This window comes from Chelonoidis abingdonii, chromosome 5 (genome assembly GCF_003597395.2).
Source record: "Chelonoidis abingdonii isolate Lonesome George chromosome 5, CheloAbing_2.0, whole genome shotgun sequence".
Classification (NCBI taxonomy): domain Eukaryota; kingdom Metazoa; phylum Chordata; order Testudines; family Testudinidae; genus Chelonoidis; species Chelonoidis abingdonii.
Window position 1 is genome coordinate 56,812,879 of NC_133773.1, and position 21,447 is coordinate 56,834,325.

Here is a 21,447-nt window from a genome sequence, read left to right on the forward strand (position 1 = left end):
TGTATACTTTTCTCTTGACAACTATTAATTAGCTGTTATTGTTAATAAAATAACTGGATACATTTGCCTAATATGTGACAGAAAAAGTAATCTGTAGAATAAGAAAATGGAAAGAAAAACAAGTATGTTGCATCCCACAATATGTTATTTAGCATCTTTGATTCATAGAACTGAATAGCGGTGCAGAGCAAGTATTTGACACCAAATGTAATCTATGTCACTGGCTGAAACTTGGTGAATGACAACAGTACCTCATCTACCTACCACTGAAATTAACGGGAGTTTTATCTTTGGCCTAATCCAGTTTTCTCCTGAAGTCAATAATAATTATTTTATTTTCTTTGTCCATTGTTTGCATTCAATCTACTACTAAATAAATGACTAGACTTATGGTTGTGAACAACAGATGGGTTCTTTAGTAGGAATAGTAGCCTGAATTCAGGACTGGGGTAGGAACATGCCAATATTGTGTTTCTAAATTACTGCCCATGTCATCCTTTGGGATTTTAGATTCTTTTGGTTTTCAACACACATGCCTCTTGCCTATCATTATTCGTTGAATAAAGAACTAGACATGTCACAGAGGGAGGAAGTATCCCTACGTAAGGAACTGCATATTTTAAAATGGCCATCTCCTGCAAACTCCTCCTATGAGGCACGAAATCAAGAGGACTCCTCATAGTAGTTAGCACCAAAATCCATAGTACGTGTTTGCAGTAACATAAAGCACATAAAAGCCTACCTTGAGTCCCACACTAACCTTTGGGAGTTATTGTTCTCAGAAAACGTATTTTGTATAAGGCAACAGCAAAAGGAGAAAACAGTTATCAACAAGAATACCGAGCTGCCCTCCATACAAAAAGCTATAATTTTGTCAAGATATTCTAGGAAAATCAGAACCCACAAGTGGAATTATAGACCTTAGGTCTAATCCAAAACCCACTGAAATCAATGAGTATCTTTCAACTGATTCTAGTGGGCTTGGGAACAGGTCCGTAACGGGGAAAATTCATTCCTAATGTTACTGCACTAAAGGCAGTAGAGTTTAACCAGAGATGAATTTGCACGTTTATGGTAGCACATTATTTAATGTAATATACAGTTATATAAAACTGATCTCAGTGTTACATTTCTGATCCTCCTTTTTTTTTTGTTGTTTTTTTTTTTGTTTTTTACCTCCCTGCTCCCGTCACTCCTGTGCCTTCTTTCCTCCTCTGCCCTTCCTCTAGTCTTCACCCATGTTTTCTTAGCCTCTTATCACATCACCTTGCCCATGCTTCCTAATTTAATTTTTACTATTTGCAGTGCGATTTTTCAAATGTTTTGTCCTAATTTTGCTCCTATTGCAATCAATAGGAATTTACCACTGTGTTCTGGTTTTTTTGGTTGTTTTTTTTTTGAAGGGGTGGACAGAGTTGGATAAATGATGATGGCTTTTAAAAATTCCACCCATATATATCAGATTTTAAAAGGAAAATTGTTAGTTTTCTGGTCTCATTTTTTTTAATCACAGTGTAACCAACGAACAATAAGAATGCAAAAACCCATTAAAAAATAAGATTACGTGCTTCCATTAGTTATAAAAAGGCCATGCACATGTTTCTTGTTTGCCTTGTGGTGTTTTTTATTGTTTAACTTTTTTCTTCTAAGAAAAACTTAAGTATAACATTGCTCAGATTTATACAGATTTTTATTTGAATTCTTACTATTTTATGTGATCCATGGGACTTCAAAGGGTGCCAGGAAGCAATGCTAAGGAATGTTGCCTGTGCATTCCTGGAATATCTATTGTTACATTACAGTGATGTAACGGTTACATTATATCTGTAATGACAGGACAATATAAAATACAGTTAGAAATATTCACTTTCCTTCTAGATTTCAATTTTTTCAGTTATACAGAAAAATGAAACCTACATCGAGACCTATTAGAATAAAAACCCAGTTAAATACATTTCTCACCAGAAACAAGACATGCACAATACCACAATGGAAAGACAAAGAACCCTCTTAAAAGAATGAACATCCCGTACCCAGAAAAAAATAATAATCCATTAAAAATACACCTAATTAAAACACAGCTTTTTTGGATGGACCCAACCAAAACATGCAGTTATGCCATGAAGTATTCTAATACATTATCAACAAATGGAGAAACTACCTAGAAAAAAAGAATATACATGTTATGTGAACCATGGTTATCCATTTCGTAGCAAAGGAGAAAGTTCTTTTATGCACATTTTGAAAACCTAAAAACCTCCTACAGCTTTTGTAAATACAATTAACAGAAAATGTGACTATCGAAAGCAGATTACAGATCAAAAAACAGCACAACTCAAAACAGACAATTCCACAAGAATAAGTCCTGTCACATTTTTAACAGGAAAAGATATTTGAAACAAAACTGATAACAAAATCACTTTTATTTTTACTTCATAAGAAGATTCATCTTATAGAGCGATACATCATGAAATCAATTGTTGTACATCTAGGAAATTTACCAATAGAGCTTTCTTCCACTGGGGTGTACACTTTAATTTGTCTCATGTGAGTGTCTCTTCCATTCTGATGATTGGCTAAAACAGCAATCTGAATCATAAATGTGCGAATAGGCTTCTTATGAGAATCAGTTAAAGGAACATGAATCCACCCACTCGGTTCCACTAATTCAAGTTGCTACAAAATAAATAAATAAAAACAAACAGTTTTAATCCACTTAATATGAATTACCACAAATATTTAAAAAAATCTGCTCTATACAACATGTCAGATTTAGCCACATTCTTAAAACCCAATTCGAAGAAATGCAGTTTAATAGTTCAAGCTAAATTCCACTGTGGTGTAAATAGGTGCAACTCTATTGATTTCACTGGATTGTTAGTTTTCTGGTCTAGCTGCAATTTGCCCTTTAGTTGATGTTTTGCTAACTTAAAAAGAAAAATAAATTGAAAATATCAGTAGAAAGATGGCTATAAAGTTAATATTAGTTAACATAGTAAAAATGTTAAATTAAAGCAACATGGTTCTAATCCTCACATGTAATATTTGTTTCAGAAAGCAATTGGGACAAAATGTCAACCTCTAAAGCTTCTTTCAATTGGTTTTAAAATTTTGATCCAGCCAATCTGAACTCTCAAAGGATGGAATGAATATTTTATTTGGATTTTTACATAAATCCACAAGAAGTGAGGATTCCAAAATTCCACAGGTTTTTGTGGGTAGGGAAGTACAGCAGAGATTGAGGACAGGTGGAGGATTTCATGATGACATAAAGTGCTATATGCCAAGTTCCATGACTGGTGTCTCAGCATTCCAACGTAGCCAGTTAATCAGATCTTGGTATGACAGCCTCCATTTTAACTTAGGCATTGACAATAAATGGAGTAAAGTGCAGTATAGACATTTTTCCTCTAATCCTACAAAAGCTTATGTCCAAGTGCGCAGAGTTGTAATCAAAGTCTAAACCACATCATCATCTGTGATCAACATGTGGAAATGGGGCAAGATGCTATGTAAAAAGTTGGGGAACAACTTATCTTGTAGCTACCCATCCTTAACAAAGCACCACTCAGAGAGCTATGGAAGAATGTTCAGAGCAAGAAGTTCTGAAGTAATAAATACTCTAGAAGCAAACAGAATTCACACTGCTAAGCAAATGGACATCTACATAACTAGCATGTTTCCACTGTGGATGATTTGCGCTTTCAGTAGCTCAAGACTATTGCCGTTCTCCTGAAAATGTTATGTGAATAATGTTAACTCCAATATGCATTAAAACTTATATTTTGTTCTGACAGGTTTTCCACAGACTACACATGAGGGCTGTCATTTCAGAGGTGCTGCTGAACAGTCTTAGGCAGAGGGAAGAACCCTAGACTATACTTGTAATGTTCAAAAACAACTGAACCAGCATAAAAGCTTTTAGTCATTATTTTATTTATCTGGATTTCAGAAAAAACCTGCTAATGGATGTAGGTGCCCAAACAAAACCTTATATGAAGTGCTATATAATACGATAAACACTATGAAATCCTAATAGCCAGATGGACGACACCTTTTCACTACTGCATCTTTGTGGCAAGCATATTTTTTGCCTTTTCTAAAAACCCTATACAGCAAACATATTTTTGCACATGTAGCTTTGAATACTTTGCACACACCAACTGAACAATGTATTATTAAGACAATCCAGCACAGGGAAGCTGATCGTGGCATCCTAGAAGTCAGTTGGGTCAGAACTCCTCCTGCTGTCACCAGGCTGCACAACATATAAATGGTTAGTTAGAATAAAATGAGTAAGTGTCATATCCAGGAACATGCTTGAGTGCCAGCTGGAAAATAAATAAATTCTCTCGGTCTTTTATTACAAAGATTTTGTTGTAAACTCACTGAGATTCCATCCCTGTGAAGTCTTTCAGAAACTCATTCTACTCCTGGAACTGTTTGGGGGAGCTTATCTGAGAGATCACATCTGAAAAAGTTCGTTTTTGTGGTGATTCTCTGTTTGTGCACCAGCAGCCAAAGACTAAAGTTTAAATGAAGGTGCTGAAGCCATTAAAGCAAAGATTTAAAAATTCATTTCATACTGGCCCAGCCACATCAACACAGAGGAAAAATATATCACTGTCTGGTCTGTCTGCTGGATCTCCAATTTGAGATACATCCATTTAGTTCCGATATAATCTTCACTGTTGTGGAAGCTACCATTCCATACACTCAGGAGCAAATCCTGGAGTGTTTCTCCAGTGCAGGGGAAGGGTGTATGTGGGTGTACATATGAAACTGTGTATGTATGCACATATATTATATGCAAAAAGCTATGTTAGAAGAACATTATGGCTGCAAAGTCAAACACTCTCATAACAGGAAATACCAGAATTAAGGTTGCCTGTGCAATCTTAATTCAGCCCCCTTGTGTGAATGTATTATGATGAAGTCTGTAATTACATGATCACATACTATTTTTTTCCACAGCATCTGTCTCTCATGCAGTGCACAGGAAAGACCTCCTCTAGGGATGTATCAGGGGTGTATAATGATGACTGTTGTATGTAGATACTTACCTCATTTGTTCCAGAAGTTGGAAGGTGAGTAGTGAATGAGGAAGGGGATTACAGGAATTAAATGGAGGGTTTCAGGGATAAGGCAGTTGAATACTACTTTGGGGGAGTGGATTCTGTCTCTGCCTCTGCCACAGAGATCCTGTGTGATGCCTGGCAAGTCATTTAATCCAAACCAGAGGAGATCACTAATAACATGTTTCTCAGTTTCTGGGTGCCTGACTTGAGACCTCGTGGTCTGATTTGCAGAAGTTCAGAGCCCTCACAACTCCATCTTAAATCAGGGGACCTATGCTTGGAACATATGAAGTGCTACATAATACGAAGTGCTTTGAAAAATCAGGTCCTAGGTATCTCAAACTGGGCCCCCAATTAGTGGTTACTTCTGATGTAAATCCCTCTCTGCCTCAATTTTCCATCTGTAAAATGGATACAATAATGCCTGCCCCTTGTCCCATCTCAGAGTTGTTGTTAAGATAAATTGTTTGTGAAACACTCACATGCTACAATGCTGAGCCCCATTAAAACCCATGAGGAAATTCAAAGAAAACAAAATATTGAACAGCTGTCATTAATTGAACACGATCCATTCTGTGCACTGAATGAGACAGGAGTCCTGTGGAAAAAATAGTGCACAAGGGGGCCAAATTAAGGTTGCACAAAAAACCTTTATTCTGGCATTTCCTAACTTTTCAGTGCTTTGACTTTGCAACCTTAACTTTCTTCTAACGTAACTTTTTGTGTGTAATGTTGTACAGTTTTTTAAAAATAAACACTGACATTCACATGAGTCATCAGGATTGGAACAGGCACCACAGACTTCTGTCACTTGCACTAAGGGAATAACTGATAGCAATACTTGGTTGTTATTCTATATGTGGACCAGCACTGTCAAGGGACATGTTGCTACTGCGTTCCACAGATATTTGCTGACAGCATAGGAATGATAAGACTCCAGAATCCTGGGTCCCATTCCAGGTTTTGGATGGGAGTGTACTCTGCTGGGAAATGACAGTTTCCCCCATTTCTCTACAATGACCCCTTTGGCCCCATCTCTCCCCACCAGTCCTTATCCTGTCTCTTCTCCACCTTGGCTCTTTGTCCTGGTCCCATTCCCTGCATCAGCCCATACAGCTGGCCAAAATTCAGGGATTTCAGTTTGCTAGAAATTTTGGTATTTTCTAATTTGCCTTCATTCTGACTAGGAATAAAAGCAAATTTACTGAAAATGCTCAGCGAACTGGAGTTCCCTGAAAACTATTTCAGAAATATCAAAATATAGTGTTCCTGAAACAAAATATGTGAATTTGATATTTTTGTCAGTTTAACAGCTGCTATTGGGTGAACAGGAGCCGTCAAATTGACAAGAATGTGCCAGGGAGCCTGCCAGCTCTGGATAGCCCTGGCTGGAGTTGTGGCTTTTCAGGCTGCTAGACACTTTGCTTGAGTCCCATGGTCAGGGACCCCCATGGATTCAAGACTCCTGTGCCTACAGGCTGCCCACTTGGGGGGACAGGGCAGTGTGCATGGCATGGCTGCCCCGGACCTGTGGGCCCTGGAAGCCACTCCTAGGACTTCCAAGCTCCCAGCACTGCAGAAAGGACCCTGGAAGCCCTGAGAGCCATGGTTTGAGCTATCATACAGAGCCTCAGCAATCTTCCTGCTGCAGAAAAGAGAAACCAACAGCCTAGAGTCCCAGCTCCACGTCCCAATCAGTATAACCCGGGCTACTCCTGTGGAGTGAGCATATCTGACAGGCCCATGACTCCCTGCCATAGAGCCTAGCAACGCTGGGAGTTTCAGCTCCAGTAGAGGTTCCTAGGGCAGCTGCCACAGAGCAGGGAACCTGCCAGAAACATGGAACCTGAAACAGAGGTTCACCATGGAAATCTGCCTGTGCTTCAACTGAAGTTTTGTCAAATCTCTAACAGATTAGACTAAACATTTTGCTTCAGCAAACTGATGTCGCATTAGTCAGAAAATTTCTCACCAGTTCTACCCAACCAGTCCCAATCTCCACTCCTCAGGCCTCTCATTCCAGTCTCAGCCTCCTTGCCCAGCAAGTCTTAGACTCCCCTTCTGGACTTCCCATCCCAATTTCCTCACTGCTCCAAGTCCCAGTCTCGTTATCTAACTGTTCTCAGTTCCCACACCACCAGCTCCCTGTCCAACGAGTCCCAGTCCAATCCCCTGCCAGCTCCTCATCAGATGTTTCCTCCAACCACTTTAGCCTACAGTCACCTTCCCTGTCCCCAACCTCTTTCTCAGTTCCCACTGACTATGTGCCTATCGCCCTCCCCAGACTCCTCACTGACAATCTCATTAACCCACTCCCTTGTCCCAGTCTCTTGGTCCAGCCAGTTCCAGGCTTCCCAAACATGCCAACTTCCAGTCCCCATTTCTCTCTCTCCTGCCCATCAAGTCTCCAGTCCCAGTCTCTTCCCTCCTCCCCCAGGGTCCTTGTCCAAGTCTCCTCTTCTCAGGTTCAGATCTTGACCCCCTTGCAGTCCAATTAGGCAGCTTTTTCTTCCATGCTGCCTGGCGCCAAACAGGATCTCAGTTCAGGTGCCTGAACCCAAACTCAGCATGGCGCACAGCAGCCCAGAGCTGTGATTGCAGGAAAATCCTTCTAAATCCCAGGCTGGAGCATGCCTAGTGCAGGCAGAATCTTCATAGAATTTAGCTGCTAAAAATCTAAGAAGCCTCTACTGAGCATGTGCTTACTGCTATTTTTCACAGGCTCATAACTTGTCCAAATCTGGACAAATTTTCACGAGCACAAGAAAAGGCTCAACCTTGGCTCCAGTGCACCCCCCAACAAACTTCAAAGCCCTGCACCAAAGCTTGGAGGTGCTGGAACTTCTGAGTGAAGTAGCTGCAAAAATTTTGTTAACACAGGCCAAAAAAAAAAAAAAAAAAAAGCATTTCCCCCAATCTTGTTCTTAAAAACAGTTTAATTATTTTAGCTGAAACTTTCTGCACACACAAAAATTCAGCCTGAGGCAAATACCTACCACAGACAATTTTTGGCCAAGTGGTTAAAGTTTGGCAAAAGTTATGAGAAACTGAAAACTGGCTCTTATAATGCTATATAATACATAATATAATATAATTAATATAATAATAATATAAATATCAGGAAACCTTAACTATAGGTGGCGCTAAAGCGCCACCTATAATAAGAATGTAACCTGTCTCAAATAACTTCATTGTCAACTGTATTATATGTGAGCAATAAACACCTATTCATATGTTCTATTTCAAAATTAATTGTGCCAGGACTATAATTCCCTGGGAACCACTGAGTCACCAGCACAAGTCCATTATAAATGGCACTGTTGTATTTTAAGTGACTTCCTATAATTTTTTCTCCAGATGCAGGCCATTCACTAAATCAGATTTTAACAGCTTTTCATCATAATTAAATGCCCTGGGCAATTTTAAAATGTCTTCCAGAATGACTAATTACATAACAGATTAGAAAGAACAAAAGTTAAATCTGATTTTAAATCTATTTAGGTATGTCTCATTAAAAGATAAAATAAAAAGAACTGAAAAAAGCAGCAGTTACATATGTTGATTTTAAATATTTTTAATCCAGGGCATCTCTTCCATCTCTTTCTAACCTGGTCTACAGCGTAATGATTGAAAAAATCATTGTACTGAATTTGAAATATAAAAATTTTTGAGATGTTTGGCAGTTGAGAAGGTATAAAATATAAGAACTAAAATAAAAACACAATACAAAGTTTAAAAAGTTAAAATGGCAGGTCAATCTCACTACTTTTGTCTTTTTGTGTTCTGCTCTATGCCATGATCAGTCTGTCTCTTCTGTCATCTCTGCTTCCAGGCCACTTCTGATTTTTTCCCCATCAACCTGCTCACCTCTGCCTACACTTTAGAGACACACGTATGTAATAGCAAAAAATGTTTTAAATATATCAGAAGCAGAAAGCCTGCTAAACAACAAGTGGGGCCACTGGACAACTGAGATGCTAAAGGAGCACTCAAGGATGATAAGGTCATTGCAGAGAAACTAAATGAATTCTTTGTATCGGTCTTCACAGATGATGAGGTGAGGGAGATTCCCAAACCTGAGTTATTCTTTTTAGGTGATAAATTTGAGGGATTGTTCCAGATTGAGATGTCACTAGAGGGTTTTGGAAGAAATTGATAAACTAAACACTAATAAGTCACCAGAACCAGATGGTATTCACCCAAGAGTTCTGAAGAACTCAAATGTGAAATTGCAGGACTAACTGTAGTCTGTAACTTATCATTTAAATCAGCTTCCGTACCAAATGACTGGAAGATAGCTAATGTGACACCAATTTTTAAAAAGGGCTCCAGCATTGATCCTGGCAACTACAGGCTGGTAAGCTTAACTTCAGTGCTGGGCAAACTGGTTGAAATGATAGTAAAGAACAAAATTGTCAGATACACAGATGAACATAATTTGTTGGGGAACAGTCAACATGGTTTTTGTAAAGAGAAATCATGCCTCAACAATCTACTAGAATTCTTTGAGGAGGTCAACAACCATGTGGACAAGGGGGATCCAGTGAATGTAGTGTATTTGCAATTTTCAGAAAGCCTTCAACAAGGTTCCTCACCAAAAGCTATTAAGCAAAGTAAGCAGTCATGGGATAAGAGGGAAGGTCCTCTCACGGATGGGTAACTGGTTAAAAGATAGGAAACAAAGGGTAGGAATAAATGGTCAGTTTTCAGAATGGAGAGAGGTAAATAGTGGTGTCCCCTAGAGGTCTGTACTGGGCCCAGTCCTATTCAACATATTCATAAATGATCTGGAAAAAGGGGTAAATAGCGAGGTGGTAAATTGGCAGATGATACAAAACTACTCAAGATAGTTAAGTCCCAGCCAGACTGCGAAGAGCTACAAAAAGATCTCTCAAAATTGGGTGACTGGGCAACAAAATGGCAGATGAAATTCAATGTTGATCAATGTAAAGTAATGCACATTGGAAAACATAATCCCAACTATACATACAAAATGATGGGGTCTAAATCAGCTGTAACGACACAAGAAAGATCTTGGGGTCACTGTGAATAGTTCTCTGAAAACATCCACTCAATGTGCAGCAGCAGTCAAAAAAGCGAACAGAATGTTGGTAATCATTAAGAAAGGGATAGATAGTAAGACAGAAAATATCATATTTCCTCTACAAAAATCCATGGTATGCCGAGATCTTGAATACTGCATGTAGATGTGGTCGCCCCATCTCAAAAAAGATATATTTTTAATTGGAAATAGTTCAGAAAAGGGCAACAAAAAATGATTAGGGGTATGGAACATCTGCCATACAAGGAGAGATTAGTAAGACTGGGACCACTCAGTTTGGAAAAAAAAACGACTAAGGGGGTATATGGTAGAGGTCTATACAATCATGACTCCTGTGGAGAAAGTAAATAAGGAAGTATTATTTACTCCTCATAACACAAGAGCTAGGGGTCCCCAAATGAAATTAATAGGCAGCAGGTATAAAACAAACAAAAGGAAGTATTTTTTCAAAATAATGCACAGTCAACCTGTGTAACTCCTTGCCAGAGGATGAAGGCCAAGACTACAACAGGGATCAAAAAAGAACTTAGATAAATTAATGGAGGATAGGTCCCATCAATAGCTATTAGTCAGGATGGACAGGAATGGTGTCCCTAGCCTCTGGTTTGCCAGAAGCTGGGAATGGGCAACAAGGGATGGATCACTTGATGATTACCTGTTCTGTTCATTCCCTATGGGGCACCTTGCATTGGCCACTGTTGGATGACAGGATACTGGGCTAGATGGACTTTTGGTCTGACTCAGCATGGCCATTCTTATGTACTCTCACACTACACTAATCCATGTTATAATTTTATATTTTCAAATCAAAACACAAACTATATAAAGGACAATTAAATTGTATTTTCCAAAATCTAATTAACCTGATTCTTTACTGTCTTGCACCATCCATAGTTATTTACAATTGTTTCTGAAATGCTACCACTGTAATTTATTGCTGTTCTCCACCCAGCTGGAACTGGTGTAAATGATGATTAAATGTATGTGAGGCACTGCAGAATTAGGCCCAATATACTGCTAAACATTTTAGTTTAAATTCTACAAAGATGATGAGATGTAAGCCCAATATTCTAAGGGCAATGTGTTCTATATTGGCTTTGCTGACCTCCTTCTGCGCTAAGAAATCCAACCTATATTAATCTCTTTGATTTAAGAAGAGCATTACTACAATAATTTTCCCTCCAGAGACACCACCACTTAATTAAACCTATTGACATTAACCTCTTAATTCCAAATTTACTTTGCATAATTTGTAAATGGAGTCAGAGAGAAAGGGGAGTCCTTGAGCAACTGGAAATTGAGAAAGAGCTGAGCAGGTGGAGTGTGAAGTGGAGAGGAGATGACAGTGAAAGAGGAATTAGGGAAGGGCAAATGGAAGCTGTCAACAAGAAGCAGCATGCCAACTGGTAGGGACAAAGAGAGAGGCGTTACTCTCTGGTCAGATTTTTTGGCCAAAAAAAATTTCAAAGCAGTGCTACAGATATTTCCATCTCAGCTGGTTCCAACACATGGGGTTAAGCTGTTTTACTGCTTCCTGTCGGGGCTTATTTGACCTATAACCTGGTTTCTTTTGGAGACAATTATCCAATTCCCAGTTACTCTGATGTGTGTAACACACTAAATTAGGGCAGGGGCCAGATGGAATCCAACTCCCATCTCAGAGAGAGATCTGTAAGCTACAACACAGCCCCTCCATGGTTACTACTCCAGCACTGATACTGGAACAGCAGCCATCACTGCAAGCACTAGTGCCACTGGATTTGCATAGTCATTGATCCCATACTTCCTTCCTACCTTGTTCCCAAACCTCCCTCCCTTTGTGTTGGGTTGTTAAAGACACTGGACAAGTCCCAACTCCATTCTTGTAGCAACTGCACCCGTCACAATCACAATTCAGGGCTCAAGCAGTACAGAGCATACACCTTATAACAGTAGTCTGTACCACGGTTATTTTCATCCTTTAGCTCCCATCGCACAGTCCTTTCTCAGGCAAAATGCCTATGAACTATAGGAGATCCTATGTAAGTCAACCCCTTCTTTTGTACTAGATCCCTATTTAACTTAAACACTACGAAAAGGGAAGAAAAATCTCAATGTCATGCTTCATATATACTATCTATATGATCACTTCAGAATGTTGTATCAATGAAATTGCTACATTTGCTTCCTCTTCTCTTGTATACCATCTATTTGTTCACCTTATTTTGGGTAATTAATAGCCTTGAGCCACTGAACTATTCCTGTTCCCATTTGTGGACCCCTTCCATTTCTATAAAAAGAGTATCAAGAGCACATATAACAACTGTGGTAACCACACTTTTCAGGTACTGAGACACGAACTGGATGCTATAAGCACTCTAGAGTGATTTTATGCTATATCATAAAGTAACAAAGTCATAACACTGTGGGTACCTTAAAAGCAACTTTGAAACTTTGTTCAATTTTTCTGAGAGACTTGATCTTGCTTTCAATAATCTGCTTCATAAAGCTGTCAAAATGGCAGCTTCCTATTTGATTCTCTATTATATTCTGACACTTGCACTATTTTAGTGATTTACCAATCTTTAAAATTAGATGTAGCTGTTAGAGTGATCTATATTAATTGATCTTGCCTTTCTATATACTATTGCTACCAGGGAACTTTTTAAAAAAATCCAAGCTCTTCAAAGTAGCAGGGGTTCTCAATCAATAAAGCATTCTTCCAAAAAAAGAAAAATTTAAAGTCAATCCCAGAGGGAATAAATCCCACTTTTGGAAATATAGGGTATTTATCAATGTCAGAATCTCTTAAATATGTCACTGATCAAATATGGAAAAAATTCCTTTTCTGTTTATCTGTGATTTCCTGTTACAGTGCATATAGCTCTCTATAATAAGTGCAGGAAAAAAAAAAGCCCAGTCCCAAAAAAGGTGATTTCCTCCCGCCCAATAACTGCTGTGCACCACAATGTAGCTACCAGGATTTAACTTCAGCAGGCTTCTGCATGATTCCAGTACTGGAACCGTCAACACATGAAGTAGCAGATTCTGGGCTTCAGCCATCTCTTCATTTAGGAAGGAAGAGAACCAGTTAATAGCAATGATGCACCAGTTCCAGCAAACAGGGAAGCACATCCAAGAGAAACTTCAGAAGTTCCAAGTGAGTCAAAGGAGGGACACCACAAGAGCAACTTAACAAGCAACACAGAATCATAGTCAGTCAAAGAGCCCACTGTGAAAAGCATGCTCTTCTGCTCTAGTGAAGCAACGACCACCTAAGGAGGTGACTTTGTGGTCAGCACCAGTCACCTCCCTTAAAATGATCAAGACATCTCACTTCAGTCCATTAGGTCAGAGGAGCTTTCTATTCACTCAGGCCAGGGTTCCTGAAGAGTCATGGGGAAAGCAGTCCTGTTCCAAAGACGTTTCAGTAGTGTCTTTGCAGTAGTTAAAAAAGAACCTACATTAGCTGCACTAAAAACTGAAAACAAAAGTGCCAGATTTAAAAAAACAAACAAATTTGAACAACTTCAGAAGAGGAGAAAGAAAGAAGAGTTAAAGAAAACAGAACATGTTGGAGAAGTAAGACGGCTGAAAGAATGAAGAAAAAGCATGACAGAATACTCTTGATAAAAATTTCTAATGACTGTCTCTTCTTTCAAACCACAGACTATTCAAATGCAGGTTAAAACACTACCAAGAAGCACCAGTGCCTATGTACCAAAAAGTTATGTCTAACTGGAATAAAATAATGACAAAATATATAAACAGAATGCCAAGTGGTCAATGAAGATGACTGATATAACGTACTGTAACATATTTGGCACAAAAATAATGAATACAAGGCCAAAGAGGTATGAAGGTTAACTAGACCAAGGAGACTTTATCTTACAGTTAAAGTGGACTCAAAAATATGCTTATATTATGGAGAAGATATTCAAAATGCCAAACAGCTTGCACATACTGTTTCTGTAACTTTGGGTATACAAATCACTTGCACAGTTTTTGCCCCTACACTTCCCCACACAAACAGTAATAGGTCAGAACCACTTGCACTGCACTACATTTATTTACTTCTTTATAAGTACACAGTGTACCTGTACAGTGCATTTAAAATACTGCATGGACACTGACTCAGTGTCAATGTATCAGAAGCTTCTTAACTCACTAAAACAAAGACTTACACAACTTCTCACTGAGCTCCACTCCACTCAGAAAAAATGTCAGGAAATCAGACATCCCTTGTTACATACCCAGAAGATCAACATCTCTAGTTCAGTCAGAGCAGAGGACAAAGCTAATTCCAGATCTGAGAGCCTTTCACTGTGAACCCTCAGCTAAGAGGCAGACACATCTAAAGATTCTGAGTCAGATCCTCAACTGGTGTAAAATGACAGTTTCCATTAAGTCAGTAATGATTTACTTCAGCTGAGGATCTGGTTCTTTAAACCACCTTCTGACTGGTTATAGTAAGATAGCAACAGTTTCTAAAGTAAACAGAATTCAAACCATACAGGGCTTTATGGATCAATACTCCATGAATGGTACAAAGAAATTGAATCAGGATAGTGTAAGCTCTGGAACAAAGATAATTATATAAGCTCCCTACAGCTGCATCACTAAATAAGCTTCAAAGTGAATTCTGCACTTGTAAGTCATATAATTTGTGTGCATAAGCTGTAACAGAGAGAAAATTGCATAAAGAACAGTCACTTACATGACAGTAACTTTGGTTCATGGAGATACTGTTAGTGTGGATTCCAGTATAGAAATGAATGCACTTCAGGCACGTGAAATTGGATATTTTTGAACTTCAGTGTCTGTCAGGTTTGCACACATGCCCTCTGGTTCCTCATGCTCTTTTGTATGGGCATAAAAGATGAAGCAGCCTCCTTGCTAGCTGGAGAGTCTGAAAAACAAGGATGAAGGCAGTTTGTGGAATACATACTAACTCCAACATCTGGAAGAACCAACATTACTGTGGAGTAAGTAACCAGTCTTCCTTCTTTGAGTATGTGTCATGTGAATCCCCACTGCAGTGACTGGTAAACAATACCCCTTCTGAACAGTGGGATGAGGAGTATCAGCTGCATCAGTCAAACAGAGATTATAATACTGCTCTCCCAAATTTAGCAGCCAGGGCAGATGCCAAGTCCATTGTATAATGCAAATGTTAGTGAGTTACTCCATGTCGTTGCCTTGCAGCTCAAGTAAATTGGCACATTTCTGAAGCAGTCAGAGGATGTTGCTTGAGCTCTGGTGCAGCAAGCCTTGATATTCAGTGGGAGAGGTACACCAGCCAACTTGTAATGAAACACACATTGGGATGAGATGGTCTGATCTTCAGAACTCACAGTTATAGTCAGAAATACTGGAGATAACCTGAACAGTTTGGTTCTGTCAATATAGTAAAGTAAGGTTCTGCAAATGTTCAGTGTAGTAACTTCTCTCCTGACACAGTGTGGGGCCTTGGGAAGACAACAGGCAAGTTAACTTGATTGATTCAGATGGAACTGTGAGATCGGCTTGGAGATTAATTTAGGGTGAGATTTCAACACCACCATGTCCCTATGAAACATCATGTAGGGAGGGTCAACTATAAGTGCTTGGAACTTACTCACTCTCTTTCTCAGCCAAAGAAATAGCAACTAGGAAGACAGTCTTCAAAGTGAGGTGAAGAAGGGAGTATTCTAAAAAAGGCTCAAAGGGAGACCTCAGGAGTCTCAAGAGGACAATGCTGAGGTCCCAGGCAGAAGCAAGTCTCTGACTGCTGGTTAAGTATGTCACAGACATTTAAGGAACGTCAACACTATCAGGTGGGAGAAGATGGAGCACAACTGAACAGGCGGATGGCATGCAGAGATTGCTGTGAGGTAGACCTTAATGGAGTTGAATGAAAGGGCAATGTATTTCAAATGCAGGAAGTAGTCAAGGATCTCAAGTCTGCATAGTGTTCGGGTTATGCTGGACTGCTGAGATAGAACCTCTTCCATTTAGACAAATAAGTCTTTCTAGTGGATACCTTCCAGCTCTGTATCAGGATCTCCTGGGCTTGTCTGGAACAGTCCCTGTCCGTGGTACTTAACCAGCCAACATCCAAGCTGTCAGATGCAGGAACTTTGGATATGGAAGGAGTAATCTGATTGTGGTGCTGTGAAATCAGGTTCAGGCAGTCTGGGAGCTGAGTAGGTATATGAATGGATATCTACGACAAGTGTGCAGTCAAAATTGCCTTGGCCAGTAAAGAGCTATGAGAACGATCATGGTGCTGTCTCATTTGATTTTGGATATCACACTGGGGATCAGAAGAATTGGTTGAAAGAAGTAAAGGGGGTCTTGATTTCACTGCAAAAGGAAAAGTGTCTGGTAGCAATCTCACACTCCTGGCCCTTCTGGAACAAAAGTTCTGACATCAGGCATTGTCCTTGGTAATAAAACAGGTCTATCACCCAAATTCCCCAACAATGAAATATCAACTCGGTGATGAACCTTCACAGGAACCATTCATGACTGGTCACAGACTGTCTGCTCAGGAAGTCCATGGAGTTGTTGCTGACTCTCAGAAAATAAAGAGGCTTATCCTGTGCTGGTTGCACCCTGTCCAAATTCTGATGGCCTCCATAGAGGGGGGCAATGAGCAGGCACCTCCTTGCTTGTTTATGTAATGCATCACAGATGTTTTGTTCATCAGGATCTGCACTGTAGAATTTAATACAGGATAGTCTGATGCCTCTGAGTTCTATGACATTTATATTAAATCCTATGTCTTCCAGAGACTAGGTACCTTGCATTTGTAGGTGGTCCAGATGGGCTCCCAACCGTGTATCTGACACATCTCTGTGATTTAAGTTCCTGTTGGGGGAGGGGCTGAGAATGGAACCTCCTTGGATGTTTTTGGGTTCTACTCACAATGTCAGTTTTGTGAGGACATGAAGTGGAACAGAGACCTTCCTGTCCTCTGGCAGCTCACCAGAGGGTAGACTGACCTGAGCCATGAGAAGTCTTGCAAGTGGCCTCATGTACGTGTATGCAGACATATAGCCTAATACTCCGAGGCAAATCCATACAGTCATAGTCAGGTTTGGATTTTACGTTGAGCAGAAGCTGTCCTTGTGTAGGTACGCTCTCTCCAACCTGGAATTTATTGTAGGTCCTATGAGCACTATTGTCTGTGATGGGATGCAAGACTATTTTTGTAGTTCATTAGAGGCACAGCTGGGTGAATAGAGTAAATATATTCCACCGTCTTCTGCTGGGAGCTATATCTGATCAGTCAGTCATCCAGATAAGGGTTAACTTTAAGGCCCTGTGTTCTCAGGTGAGCCACTAGCATACCGCATTTTGTGAAGACTCATTACCACAGAAAGTCTGAATGGCAGTACCTTGTACTGATAGTGAGTTGGCCCCACTGTGACACTTCTTGTGGGTCATGTAGATGACTAAATGGAAGTACGCATCCTGTAAGCTGAGAGCAATGAACCAATTTTAGGCCTGCAGAGATGGATTGAGGGAGGCAAGCATTATCATCCTGAATCTTGAGGCACTGAATGTATCTGTCATATTCTAGACCTGAGCAAACTGAACAAAGGCTCCCTTTTTCCTTTGGATAAGGAATTACGGAGAGTAGAACCTCTTCTCCCCATGTACTCCGAAGGAGCCTCCTCTATGGCTCCTGCAAAAAGCCATGAGGCCACTTCTTGTAACAGAGTCTCATAGAAAAGGATCCTAAAGAGGGATAGGGAAGTGGGTTGGGTAGGTGATAAGGTAATGATGTCCAACATCCATTTGTCCAATGCGATAATGGACCAAGACCTTTACCTCTCTGATGCCACTGGGTGAGCAATGAAGGCCAACAATGGGACTCTCTTGGGATACTGGGATCTTTTCCTTGGCAGGTACTCATGTTGTTGACCTAATGGTAGGACAGTGTCACAGCATTTGACGAAGTGGGTATTCACTCACAAAAGCTTATGCTCCAATACTTCTGTTAGTCTATAGGACTCTCTTGCTTTTTACAGATCCAGACTAAACACGGCTACCCCTCTGATACTGCCTAACGACAACACTGGAGCGTGAGATTTCATCATCTTCCTGAATGCACAAGAGGGGCATCTTCTCTGGGACACCAGTGATGGTGGTCTCCAGTAAGACCAAGATGGCAAGCTGTAGGGGTACTGGTCTGAGGTAGGCTGTCCCAGTGCCATTTATGCCTCACCTAGGGCACAACTCTTACTGACAGCCCTCTTGTACCATTCTTGGGGTCATTCTCTGAAGCACCCCTAGTCGCCGCACGTAAAAACAAGAAGCCTGGTAAGGGTGAACAGGAGCAGATCTCTTCAAATAGTGGTGTAACTGAATGACATGGTCTCTGTACTGGTTCTGGTTGCCACTTCAGTGAGGAAGATGTCTCTGAAGGGGACAGGGATGACTCTGTGAGGAGATATCTCAGGTTCTTGACCAATTCTGCCATTTACAGCAGTTCTGGCGCTGGAACTCCTTTCTCCTGTGCCAATCCCATTTTGGAAGAGGATGCGGAAGATCTGTTTTTGGAGAAGTGATGTTTTATGTCCTTTTAGGATGATCCTGTGTAGTGTGAGGAGCTATGTTCAAACTTGGTCTGGCTCTGGCTCTGCCTCTCAGCGTCACTTTTCTGTGTCCAGGGCAGCTTCTTTGCTGCCTTCTTTTCACTACATAATCTCAGTGCATGCTGCCTGCTCAGGGAAGCCATGGAGCAATGCTGACTCTTTTGTCTCTGCTTTGATGGTGATTGTTTCCTCTGAATATGAAGTGATCTGCATTGATCATTCAAGGAGATGTAAACTGAGCCAAGCAGCATCCCTAAAGTGCAGGTCCTCGAGAAATACAACCAGCATACCAAACACCTGTCTGGGTTCTGGATCTCCCCCAAGAGGAAGAGGTATCAGCTTTGTCCATTAGTTAGGGGGATCAGCCCATCACATGACTGGTAATGTTTGAACCCTGATGTTTTTAGCTCAACATGAAGTGTGGTGGTTGGTGTGAAGTGCTTCGCTCCATTGTAATGGTGTGTGTGTGTGTGTGTAAAACATAAAATGTGGTAAAGGAGGAAAAAAAGAGATGAATGTGAGATTTCTTCACTAAATTATTTGAAAACAATTAAAGTAGTAGGCCGGACGCTTGCTGGGTTCTCGTTCATTGCCACATGGGATAAGAGGGCATAGGAACATGAGGAGACACAGGATGTAGGCATGGCCCCAACAAACATTACTATTCAAAAGACTATGATCTCACATGCATGAGGAACATGCACACCAACCGTAGGATCTAAGCAGAGACATACTCAAAGCAGAAGCAAGTGATTTTCATGTGTACAAAGAGGCCACATCAGAAGGTAATATACAAGAGTATACTATCAAGCTATGGTTTATTTCATGTGCTTTCAGCTTCTTTGGGGTATGGAGGGGAGAGAGAAAAGTTGGGGTAAGAACTAGAGGAACAAGATTTTATGCCTGTTCCTCAAAGTATAACCTATAATAATAAAAAAGAGAAAAATATGTAATCTAACAAAATATATTTTGACAATTTTTAAAAGACTACAAGCAAACTAAATTTAGTATTATTTCACCATTATACATAGTAACAAATGAAAAAAAGTGACAGATTTTTGCAAAAAAGAAACAAATTACTATAAAAACAGTATTGCATGCATTTTTAGGAGACAGCCTTTTGTCAAGGGGGGGTGAAACAAGAGTTGGCAGCCACAATACATTTTGTATAACTTAAAATAGCATCGCAAGTCACCTCACTATGGACTATCTTTTAAAATTATGAAACTGACAGCTAGGGGAACAGTTAGCTACCAGACCCGAGCAACAAAAATCTGTCCTATTAGTGCTGACTGTGTGCCATAAATCAAGATTACAATAAGGTCTCTGAAGAAAGTGCATAAAAAGCAGAATTCTGACATCAACTCAGAGTGGAACTTTCCTGGGTGGCCGTTCTGAAAACTTCTTTAAAGCTCACTCCGTAAAACCTCCTAGCTTTGTGGTTCTCTCACATGGGGAGTTCAGGAAGCAACATTCAGGATCTGCCAAGAGATGCTGACATATATGCTATGTCAGTGGATGTGTAGGACTTTATCCCAACTTTAAGAGTTTATTTATCTAGAAAGTAGGTGTGTAAACATGACAAATATGTTTTAAAGAAGTATTTCCTTGGGTATTCTCAAGTCACTTTTGCCTAATTAAGGGACAGAGATGTGGAGACAGATACAAAAATATAATCTAATAACTTCAATATTCTAATTTTCACAGTTAATTCCAATAAGCTACTCTCTTCTCTTCCCACACTTGAATGTTTTAATTACTGAACATTTCCTTAGTGTACAGCATTAGAAGCCAACACACCAACAGGTGGATCCAGAATTTTCAAAGATTCCTGAGGGAACTTAACTCCAAATTCCCAATAAATTAACTAGATTAGGATATTAAAATCTCCTAGATGTGGTTGAAAATCTCAGATGCAGCATTGTGCATTTTGCACAGGAAATTCAAATCCTCTTTACATTATTTCTCATGTTGGGTAGTAGCTCAGATTAGAAGAGACACGCATCTGTATTGGAAACAAAGCTGTTTTCATCACCAACCTTGACAGCAAGTTCATACTGCATGACTCAGTACGGGGAAAAAGATAAAATGTGTACTTAATCTCTGTCACCAGGCATCTATAACATATTGCCACATACTGTGTGTATACAAGCATGGTACACACAGGTAGATTGTGGCCTACTAGGGTATGTCTACATAGCCTGCGGAAGTGAAATTCACAGCCCGGGTCAACAGACTTATGCTAGTGGAACTTGTGCTAGTGCTCTAAAAATAACTTTGCAGACAGTGCTTTGAAAGTGCGGCTCAGGCTCTAAAGCCTAGGGAAAAGGGTGGGCTTCACAGAAGACTGTGAAGAGATGCGGAGAAAGAATGGGACTAGAATAGTTACCTATCCTCCGTGATTAATTATGGAGGTGGACTGAATGGCATGCACCCTAGAATATAGGGGAAGATAAGTGGAGTCCCTGTGGCCAGTAAATGGGAAAGCTTTTATTGTTATGTATTTAGTGATTAATTTTCAACAAAATGTGATTTTTTTTAAAAATCTCATTTTAAGACAAACAATCATGATTTTCTGGGAGGGGAAAGGAGTCTGAGGCCTGGTCTACACTACGCGTTTAAATCGATTTAATGGCCGTTAAATCGATTTAACGCTGTACCCGTCCACACTACAACGCTCTTTATATCGATATAAAGGGCTCTTTAAATCGATTTCTGTACTCCACTCCGACGAGAGGAGTAG

At 40.0% G+C, this 21,447-nt stretch overlaps 1 protein-coding gene across 9 annotated transcripts in view; it reads right to left on the minus strand.

Annotated features, from left to right (window-relative positions):
• ANAPC10 (anaphase promoting complex subunit 10) overlaps window positions 1–21,447 on the minus strand; it is a 265,850-nt gene that overhangs the window by 192,081 nt on the left and 52,322 nt on the right. For 4 of the 9 annotated variants that reach the window (XM_075066299.1, XM_075066302.1, XM_032764920.2 and 1 more), the window contains one exon: window positions 1,673–2,676. The exons of 3 other annotated variants lie outside the window; for them this stretch is intronic. In XM_075066299.1, coding sequence (XP_074922400.1) covers window positions 2,446–2,676 — 231 coding nt within the window. In that variant the 3' untranslated portion in view covers window positions 1,673–2,445. Of the gene's footprint in view, window positions 1–1,672; window positions 2,677–12,062; window positions 12,139–14,862; window positions 15,029–21,447 lie in introns of those variants that run through there. 2 more of the 9 variants (XM_075066306.1, XM_075066305.1) reach the window with 2 other exon arrangements.